This window comes from Semicossyphus pulcher, unplaced genomic scaffold (genome assembly GCF_022749685.1).
Source record: "Semicossyphus pulcher isolate SPU_LCO1_2020_fin unplaced genomic scaffold, fSemPul1.0.p SCAF_10, whole genome shotgun sequence".
Lineage (NCBI taxonomy): Eukaryota > Metazoa > Chordata > Actinopteri > Labriformes > Labridae > Semicossyphus > Semicossyphus pulcher.
In genome coordinates, this window is record NW_027211604.1 from 22,407,086 (window position 1) to 22,418,309 (window position 11,224).

An 11,224-nucleotide genomic window follows, 5' to 3' on the forward strand; every position below is an offset into this window, starting at 1 on the left:
AAAGCTATTTTTAGAGAATGTTCGACGCAAAGTACAAGTGCCGTAATGGATTAGCTGCCGGCGCTGATGTTTTAGCAGGAAGGAGGCACACTACCTGTGATTATCAGCGCCATGAAAGACACACAGCACAAGAGGCCATCCGCGGGGCTGCAATTTGAAGGAGAGTCCTATTTATCACACCTGAACATTTCCCCGAGTCTTTCATCTGGCTGAGCAATGAAAGTGCAATTAATTTCCGACTCCGCCGCGCACACCTCAGAACAAAAGCGCGACTCGTTTCAGACGAGAGGGGCTGGCAACAATTTTCCAACAGTTTGAGGTTGAGAAAATCTTCCTGAAGCTTGAAGGACACTCAGGCAGGTAATAGATTTACTGACAGGCTCATGTGAGGGGGAATAAAGGAAATGTACACTCTGTCACAGTGACAGGGCTGCATGGTTTCATGCTGATGTCTAGGAGTCAATCTGATGCATAGCCGTCACCTCAACTGTAAATGGTTTGCTCTGTTGAGTACGTAATGTTTGGCATATTCTTAAAGCACTGGAAACCCAAATCCACAACAGCCTTCTAACTTCCGGGTCTTATGTTCATTAAAGTAGAGACAAAAAGGATACAAAATTGGTTAAAAAATGTAAAACATTGTCATTTAGGTTTCTGAAAGCCTCTCTGATATTGGATAGGATAAATCCTTAAAATAGACTTGTTAGCACCATCCGCAAGGTCCGAAATTTGTCTTGCATCAGAGCTGCACCATTCTTTGTGAACTTTGTTCTAGTGCCATCTTATAAAGAGCTAAACCGATTATACAGTTGTGATCTTGAATAAGTTGGAGGCAGGCACATCTGGCTGTAGATGTTCTGTGATGATTGTGGTCGATTTAGACAGTTTGACTGGTATTTTATTGTGTTATAGTTATACAGTATATCCTCTAGTCTGATTTGATGTATGGCTGCTTATTGTTTGTCACAAACTTTGAAACTTTGCTGCTGCCTGTCTTGGCCAGGATACTTTAGAAAAAGAGATTTTTTAATCTAAATAAGAGTAATATAATAAATGTTTTTTTCCTGGTTGAATGGTAAATGGACTGTACTTATATAGCGCTTTTCTTGTCTTGTGGCCACTCAAAGCTGCTTTTATACTACATGTCACATTCACCCATTCACACACAGTCACACATTGATGACAGAGGCTGCTACCTAAAGGGCCCAACTGTCAATCACAGGGCTGGGTATCGATCAAGATTTCTTAATTCGATTCAATTCGATTCGATATAGATTTTTGTTAGGTGTATTTAAGTTACAATATCAATGCACCTCTGACCTGGTGCATTATCCAAATGTTTAGTGTTTACAATAAGAATTGACCCCAGAGAAGTTGCATCATGTACCTTTTATTTAACATGACCAACACACAGCAGTCAACACAATATTAACAATTTTAAGAATTAGCTTATGAACTTTTTGTACAGTTTCACATTTTTAGTCTGTAAATCTGGCTCATGGTTTTGATTAAACAAACTGGGCGAGATCTGCCCGTGAGATCTCAAGGCGCGAAGAACATAAGAGACTAAGGGTTATAGGGAAAGGCAAACTGTATAACAACATGCAGAAAAAACACTCGCGGCCAAAGCCGACACTAACAGAGAGTAACATAAACATCAGTGCATCAGAAGCATGGACGCAAACGCGATGACCACACACATTTTTTAAGCCCTAGTCAATCAGTCATCACATTCACACACCGTTGGCTATGCCACCAGGGGCTATTTGGGGTTCAGTGTCTTGCCCAAGGACACTTCGACACGTAGACTGAGGGAGCTGGGGATCGAACCACCAACCTTCCAAGTGAAAGACGACCACTGAGCCACAGGCTATCTAAAATGAACAAGTTTAAGCTACAGTAAGGAGTTTTTTGCTGGTTATGAAACAGACTGATGCCTCTATATGACCTACAAAATCAAACGCAACCGGGGGGATAGGTGTCAGACGAGGCGATTAACTACACGCTGCCAAAACATCCTCTTTTTTTTTTTTTTTTTACATTTTCCGCAGCAAAGATTAACAGCGTGTGATATGTTTGATTGTTAAAATAAAGCATGAAAACTAAACTTAAAAATGTACACGACAAAATCGGAAAGAGATGAGAGGTACGGCTTTGTCCACAGGGGTCAATAAAATCAACACACACTGAAAGATCCTCACAGGAGCTTTAAGTATATCAAGGTTTTTATATGATCCTTCTCTTCACTGGAGAACACATTTTTCCATGTCATATTTTGTCGTGCTACTTTGTTATAGTTTGTAGTTATTATTCTTTCAAAAAGAAAAGGGCTTCACAATGTATGTTGAACCAAAGTTAGTTTCAGATTAAGTCTTGATTGTGCTTCCATCCATCCTTTATCTATACAGCTTATCCTGTTCAAGGTCACGGGGGTCATTGGGCGAGAGGCGGGGGTACACCCTGGACTGATTGCCAGTCAGTCAATCACTGGGATGATTGTGCTTTAAAAATAAACATTTTACCAGAACAATTTTAATAGTAAAATGGTATTTACTGTCAATCAAACTTTCTGACACGCCTGGTGACACAACTGATTAGCATAAGAAGTAGCTTTTCCAATAGTTCTGAACCTTTTATTAACTCTGATTTTCATGGATGCTAAGAGACTCTCTACTTTGATACCTACGTACCATTTTACTATACTTATATACTTTACAAGGCTATTTTCCAGAGACTTTAAAAATGTCCGTGCCATATGCCCGTAGAATGCCTCACATGATAAATTACAGCGTAAATACCCTCCTTAATGTCCCTTCAGTCAGCAGTATGGCCATTAAATCCAGCTTAGATGTAAGGATATGCTGAGGAGTATTTGCTTTCATTGCACAGCTGCTGAACAAAGCATCAGAGTAGCGGTTCTGCCAAATTGCAGCAATTGACTCAGTGATTTAAAGCCTTTTTATTCTATTGTTTGCATCCTAACTTTCACTCTAAGCTGGTTTTGCTTGAGGGGTCACTAGTCCCATTACATGACAACAATTAGGTTCGCAGCAATATCCTCATCAACAACAATTTCAGCCCCCGTCCCCGCGGGGGGAAGATTGTGAGCAATAACCCACTTAAAGTCCCCTTAAGTCTCTGTGTTACCTTGGGAAATTGAAGTGTGTGTGTGTGTGTGTGTGTGTGTGTGTGTGTGTGTGTGTGTGGCTCCAGTGAGGGAGGAAGGATGTGACGAGCTGCTGTAACCGCCTGCAGGATTGAAAAATGCAACATCAGAATGAGCTTTATAGTCCAAAAACTGCTCTATTGCAAATGGACAGAGAGATCGACACACACACACACACACACACACACACACACACACACACACACGCACACACACACACACACACACACACACACACACACACACACACACACACACACACACACACACACACACAGGCTGTACATTCAGATACACCAGTGCCTGCACCCAGACCTGCAGAACGATCTGTTTTCACCGCTGACTCAGACTGCGGTGAATGCAAACTGAAACTTACAAGCTACCACACTGTTACATGTTTTAGGACACCAGCAACAGCTCAACAAATCAACATCGAGTAAATCTCTTTCTGCATATTTTATGACATTCACTGAGTCACCAGATTATCAGGTAAGACAGACAAATAGAAGAGCCAAGCATTTAACTTTCTTTCATAAATGTTTAGTTTTATTTTAAACCGTTTAAGAAAGATGTTGTACCTTGTGCCTGTACAAGAGTCCAGTGTTCATCTGCAGCAATATTAAACAGAGCGATTGCTCCGGGTCAGAGGAGACAGTATAAACAGTGAGGAAAAGCGCCTCGTATGGATGTCAGGGGCAAAGGATGGGTCAAACAGCATCATTCTGTTTTCCTGAGCCTAACACAGTATTGTTAGTGCCTGTACCTTTCTAACAGGCTGCTTCCAAACGTTTCTGGCAGAAAAGTGAAGAAAACAGACGCAAAATCGTATCACATGAGACCCAACAGGAGCATGACAAAGCGTCCGTATTTGCTGACCTGGGATGAGAACAGATGGTGCTGCTGTTGCTTTGCATGATATTTTCCTTAGAGAATAAAAGTTTGTCCATCCAATTTTATGTACCAGATTAAAAAATTAGAAACACCTTCAGTATAAACTTAAATTAAAACCAAAAAGTTGCCCATCGGCTATAGTCTGACGACGATATAGCCTCTGGGTGAACTAGCCGGGGCATGTAGCCGGCGGTTAGCGATAAACAACTTCCTTTTTCCGCCAGCTGCATTGTTTACAGTAAAAGAACCAATTTTTGTTGTGATTTACTTTAATTAACGGGTCTGCTTTTGCTCCCCACACGGACTGTTTTTCCTGCATATGCCGCAGCGTGATACGTGATTGGCCAATATTACTCGAACTACATGTGTAGATCAAACGGACTTGCCTAGAGATTCTACATTTCTATGCACAATCTGTAGAGATTACTGACTGGGTAATCGCAGCTACAGTTACATTCTTGAAACTTGTAAAAGGAATATTTTCCTCTTATACTGTGATGTTGACATACTGCAATGTTTCGTTACGTCTCAGGTCCAAACAGCACCATTTTTCATTCAAATAATTTGAGTGGTTGAAAAATTTCAGAAATTTGGACTGCGATTCTTCATTAAGGGGGTAGTGGTGGGTCCTGAGGCTAGACCAGTTAAGAACCACTGTTCTACTTTGTACTCATGATGTAGACATGATGTAGTTTAAAGAGACTACACACTAGATATCATCTCTGCTATGACTCAGGGAGATCATCTGAGTTCACAATTATGTTGTCAAACTAAACATGTTTTGGATGCAGATCTTGGCTGCTTTAAGAGGTGGTGACGCAGCAGCAACTATGTTTCAGCAGGTGTAAAATAATGTATTTAACAGCAGCACAGGAGTCTATAAAATCAGGTAATATAGTAATGTAATGTAGTGAATGTAAAGTGGCTGTGTGGTTGAATAAAGGGCAGTGCTGCAGCACCCTCTGCAGGACAGAACACAATAACAGCTGAAACATGTACACAATGATGCTTTCATGTTGTATGTGAGGATTCATAGTGTTAATGAGGTTTTTGTATGTTCTCCTCTGTTGCATCTTCAAAGATAATCTGTGCTATAGCTCTGTGATCAGTCCTGTGTTACGTCTTCTCCTGCAGGTACCTGAAGCCTGACGAGAACAAAAAGTCAAAGCACAAGACGGCCGTGAAAAAGAAGACGCTCAATCCAGAGTTCAACGAGGTATGATCCACTGCACTGAAATCTTACAGCTCCAATTTGGTTTTGCTTTCTTTTCTGCTTTTCTTTCACCTCAGCCGAGTGTTTATCTGGTGCCTTCGTGTGCTGATCTTAACCTCTATAAGCCTGGACCTACAGAAAAGCCATTCTGAGAGCGCTCGGCTGCACATTCACACACTTTATTCATCACTAGATGGATTTCTGAGAGAGCAGCAGAGCTGAAGTGGCCTGTGGATGAAGGTGGGATCTCTGACATCTGAGATCTGGTGTCTATTGTTGGCACTGAAACTTAATCTAACCTTATATCTTCTCTTATCCACTTTAAATCTCCTTTTAAATTATCCCATAGGAGAATAGGATCATGAGACCTTAAAAATCTCAAATCTCAAAATGCAATGTTGTATCTTAGGAGAGAGACTGGTTTTAAATGAGAGGGCCAGTTAATGAGTTGTACCTTAAGATGACTGTTGCTATTTTATTCATGGATGCTTTAACTTTCAGTAAAGAAAGGTACATCTTTAGAGAATTATCATCCTTGCTGCAGCTCCCCTCAGCATTTTAGCATCTTTCAGCTCAGTGTTTTGGTTGCCTCTCACAGCCCTGTTTCTAGCACTCGCAGCAGGTGAATTTAGCAGAGTATTTAGATAATGCCACAAAATTGCAGGAGAAAAGGGAAACTGGACCCAATGCAGACACAATTGCAGACAGATGCAAAAATAAGAGAGATATTTAAAGAAAACAGGTATGCAGGCAGGCAGGAGCATGAAGCCAGTTCAGGGACGAAATGAGAACAAGCAGGCTAGAGTCTAATACCATGAAAACACACACACTGAACTGGCAGAGAACAAAGAACTGATTTTCTTTATGCTGCTGAGCTGATCAAGGAAATGTACAACAGGTGTGTGGGTAGGAGCGTCAGGGCTGGTGAACAGCTGAAACTAATGAGGGCAATCAAACCAGAGGGCAGGAAGTCAAACAAGACATGCCACACATGGGGCAAGAACCTTCAAAATAAAAGAGGAAACACTAAAACCAAACTCAGAAAACACCGAATAAAAAGGTCCTGGGTGTTGTAGTTCTATTTATCCAGTGGCCAAAAAATGCCTCCAAATGGATTCTTAATTAGATCCGTATCTGTTGGATGTGTAAATGTGTTTGCTACCACCAAATCAACTTCAAAACGTGATCATATGTATATTCCCAATATACCAAATGTAAAATAGGGACCTTAACATGTGTTGTGTAGTAAGAGGCTGTAAAAGGGGCGTGACAGATTCACTATGGAGTAAACAAGTCTAGTTATCAGCCCTTTTTTCACTCTAAAATAAGCCAGGGTAGCTCAGTCTCACAGATGACCTTTTATAACAAAGTGATCATAAAAAATACTGTTCACAAACGCATCACTAAAGACCTTAAAGACCCCGCCGTATTTTCCAGAAGGAAGCCAAACATGTTTTTAAGGCTGAACCAGCTCCCCTGTGCGTCATGGCACGGGGCAGCCCGGCTCGGAAGCGTCCCCCCTGCATACGATCGGACGTCTCTGGACAAACACTTGCACAGGCCAGAGGCTTGACATTTCCTCTGACATTTTTTGCATCCATATTCCTCCATCACCTTTTGGCCTTTCTGTCAGAGATGAGAAGAGGAAGTCTTCCTCCGTATCAGGGCATTGATTTCAATAAGGTGGAGCAGCGGCCCTGATTGAACTGCAGAATGAACGTGCTTCCTTCACACGAGGCAAATGGATATCTGAAAAAAAATGCTTGTTTCATTTATTGGACAGTGGACTTTATTGATTATACTGTCATTCTTTTAAAGTCCCATGGCATGTATTTGAAATTTAATTGGTCTGGGTTACAATCAATACTTCTTACCCATGTAAGTGTGGCTGCAGTGAGAGGGAGAAAAGGCAGCACCGACATTAACCTGTGTGTAGTTTTAGGCTCGAACAAAACAAATTAAAACTCAATGAGGTGTTCAGAATTATGTGAATCAGTTTCACCTGAAAATAAAACAAATGTAGTCTGCATTCAGGTTTGAAAAGATGTAATCATGAAAGCCCAACACCGTGCAGGAGAGTGTTTTTGTTGTAGCAGAATGGATTCTTATTCAATGTGCAAAGATCTAAAAATCTGCTTCCTGCTGTTCTGCTTCCTGTAGGAGTTCTGTTATGACATAAAATATGCAGACCTCACCAAAAAGACCCTGGAGGTGACCGTGTGGGACTACGACATCGGGAAGTCCAACGATTTCATAGGTAAGCAGAAACGACCGCGGTGTGTTGGCCGAGCTCGAATAGCTCCACTGATACTTATCAGCGTGAGCAGCACCACTGGCCTTCTGTCCAGCTGAGTTTGCCATCTGGCCGGTCTTTCTAATGCTGGAGGCTGGAAACAAACAAGCACTGAGCCATGCTGGGACCTCGCTGGACGGCCATCATGTCAATTCAACATGTTTCACTGGTGTCCAAGCGTGTTTCAAAGCGCTCCCTCTGCAGTTAGGAAATGCATTTTGTCCAAGTAATTAAATGGTATTATCCCACCTTAAATCAAGCCTTGGAAATATTCTGGTAGCTTAATCGTGTTTACCTTGGAGTAATGGAAAAACACTGGGAACTTGACGTTGAGTTATGGGTAGAATTAGAAGATTTACACTTAAAAAACACTGTCTTTGATCATTTTTGATCCCTTAAAAGTGTGTAAAGGTGTTTGAATTATATATTTTCGAAGTGTTTTTTATGACAAAAGCTACATGTGCAGTTGTGCAGGAAGGTGTACCAAATTGACCAGAGAGAGAAACAGTTCAAAGTCTGCAGTAAAGGCAATATGTTCATGTCTAAAACTCCAACTGGGAGCTCGTCACTTAGTATAATTTGTATTGTCTATCGGGGGAAGGAGAATGGACTCTGTCGTTTGAAGTATCCAGCTCTCATTTCTCTTTGACTTGGCCTCTCTTTGAAAATCAAGCTGAACTGCTGAGTTGTTAAACTTCCTTCTATCAGCTTGTCACTGTGTTTATGTCGGGCCTTTTATGTTAGGAGACGTCATTTAGTTGTGTTTTTCTCAAACTTATCAAAAGCTCTGTTCCCAAATGATGATCTATGAAACAATTGTGTGTAATGTCAAGATTCAAACTTCATTTCTCATGATGGAAACCACATTTGACAAAACAATTTCCCCCCTCACGGGCAGCTGTGAAAGACCTGGAGAGCTTCAGATCCACCCCTTCAGAATACTCTCTTAAAAGTTTTAACAGCATGAAAGTTAGAGGCAAAATGACCCTGTCAGAGTGTTATTGTTATAATGCCAATTGTTATTAATTGCTGCATGACATGCTTATGTGAACAACATTTTAATGTTGAACCAAGTGAAAGCTAATTGTGTTATTTCATAAGCAAATTGGTGGTTAGGGCAGTCTATGACAATTGATTGCATGTTATTTTCTCATTGCAGGTATTAAGACCTCAATCAGTAACAATACAGTAAATATAGCTTTTAAATTGTATGTAGAAGAGTAAAATGTATAACATTTCCATCTGAAATGTTAATTTGAAGAAAAAAGTAGCATGAAATAAAAATAATTGAGTAAAGTAGCTCAGAATCAGGGACGTGTCCGGGCCTAAACTATGATTGGCTCTTTGCCTAGTCAGAGGCGGGACTTATGTTCAAACTATAGTTGTGTCCCAATCCAGAGGCTGCAGCCTTTGAAGAAGGCTATCCATGGAGGATGCTCCATTCGTAGCCTGCGTAGACCGTTAAAGCCGAACTGAAATGAGACGGTCTGGTCTCAGCTGTTCCCGCCCTTACCCTTGCGTCACCATACACTGCTTCTGTCGCTTAGCAACAGGTAGCAAGCGGGCTAACTAGCTAGCATTACCAACGTCATGTAACTTCACCTATTTTTTCAAATATAATTTGTTTCAAGAGCCCTTTTGTTTTTAAACATTTGTATTGCTAGCTATTCCATTGAGTTGAACCCATTACATTTTAAAGTGTATTCCTTAGCTGCGCAAGAGTTTGTTATCTCATGTGAATTGGCACGCAATGAACCTCTGGATACTTTGGGCTGCGAAGGTTGCACTCAATGGATCCTTTGTGGCCGGGAAATGGATGACACATTTGTCGGCCGCATCTAAAGGAGCCATCGAATTTGGGACAGCCTTCGACGTGCAGCTGTGATGCAATCGGCCTTCAAAGGCTGCAGCCCCTGGATTGGGACACAGCTTATGTTATGGGCTGTGTTGCCACAGGCTGCTAGTACCTTTTGTGACGATTCAAAGAAGCACCATCTCTTTTGTTGGTACTTAAAACTGTGACATCTTTTTGAGTCTTAAAGAACCACGCATGGAAGATTTAGAAGTCACTCTGTTGTGTTATTTGCTTAATTAAAAACCTAACACACGTAGGTAACATCTGTGTGGGAGCTAAAGTTAAATTAGGGTTGACAAGTGGAGACAATAGTAAATGCTAAATAAAAACTTTAATCGCTATGATTGAAAGCTTCAGAACAGCTACTTAATGGATCTTGGTGGAAGATATATATTAATGACTAGACCATTAGTCACATGCTGTTTATGAAAGCTGTCTAATTATTAAGTTTTGCCCGTCACGTCTCTAATGTGATACCTGTTTCTATCTGTTTAGTGCTGAAATGATCTGCTGTTATCCTTTGAATCTTTGAAAATGTGAAAACCTTGTAAAACTCTGACATGTTTCTCTGAGCACATGACTCATCCTCTCTTTGTGCTTCCTCTCAGGTGGAGTATCTCTGGGTATCAATGCAAATGGAGAGAGGCTCAAACACTGGTTTGACTGCCTCAAAAACAAGGACAAGAAAATTGAGCGCTGGCACACGCTGACCAATGAATTACCTGGTTCTATAAATGACTGAACACCCTCATCCTGTTGGCCCATCGTCCCCTCAATGGCTGCACCAGATCGGACTCCTGCCTTTATTTTCCCGACCTCCCAGCTTCTTCTTCTCTGGATTCTTCTTCATGTTGGCTACAGCGACCCGGACTTGTCTTTGGGAAAATATTTCCCTCTCAACAGGGCTCATTCCAAAATCTTACAGTTGTGTTCAACAACACTTTCACATATACAACAGGGGTTACTCAGCTGCTCTTTTATGTTTTCTTTTGAAAGAAATTAAACCAACAAAATGAATCACTGGGATTGTAGGATTGAGTAAAGATATATGAGATCTTTTACAGAAATTATAGATTCAACATTCCGTGAAACAGCACAAAGAAAGCCTTCATATTGTCATCTTGGTGGTTAAATGGTGGAGAATCTAACAAAGGATGTAGCAGAATTTTACTGTTGGATTATGCAGAAATGTTTAGGTGAATAGGTCTCATCTACTCAAGTGAAACACCCATATTCAGTCTGAAGACGCTAATATTTAGTGTTGCAAATGAGCAGCTGGATAAACACACCAACTACTACTTCTTTTTGTTCCGTAACTGAAGATGTTGCACTTTAATGATTGTAAAACCATCGGGTAGTGAAGGTCCCGTTGTCGTTCAGCCACTATGTAAGTGGCTCCCAAACAGCAGGCCGACTACAGACAGTTAGTTGGAGAAATCTTTAGTTTGAGTCTTTTGGGTTCAGTTGAGACCAATGTCATAAAAATACCGAAACTTCTTGAAATAGTGGACAAGTTAAGGCCTCAGTATGCTTCAAACGAACTAGACAGCAAAACAATCTGTTTAACCAACAATGTCCTCCAAAGAGAACAACTTCAGGAGTGTTTTGGCTAATCTCCACTTGTTATGGTGAAGTGGTAAAGACTTTTAGCAGTGGTGGGAATTATGGCTCTTGTCCATCGAGAACCAAATGGGGAAACAAAGTCCACAGGGGCAGGAGGTCAGGGTGTTCAGCTAAAGTTTGGGCTTTAACATGGAGACCATTGTTCTCTTACTCATTTCCCACCAACAATCAACAGTGTTTCTA

General features: G+C 41.1%; 1 protein-coding gene across 1 annotated transcript in view; it reads left to right on the forward strand.

The window, feature by feature from the left end:
- The window catches only part of doc2b (double C2-like domains, beta), a 171,769-nt gene extending 161,161 nt beyond the window's left edge, over window positions 1-10,608 (forward strand). The window contains exons 7-9 of the mRNA XM_069672896.1: window positions 5,192-5,273; window positions 7,431-7,527; window positions 10,027-10,608. Of these exons, the coding sequence (XP_069528997.1) occupies window positions 5,192-5,273; window positions 7,431-7,527; window positions 10,027-10,160 (313 nt within the window). The 3' untranslated portion in view covers window positions 10,161-10,608. The remainder of the gene's footprint in view (window positions 1-5,191; window positions 5,274-7,430; window positions 7,528-10,026) is intronic.
- Window positions 10,609-11,224: the final 616 nt, after the last annotated feature.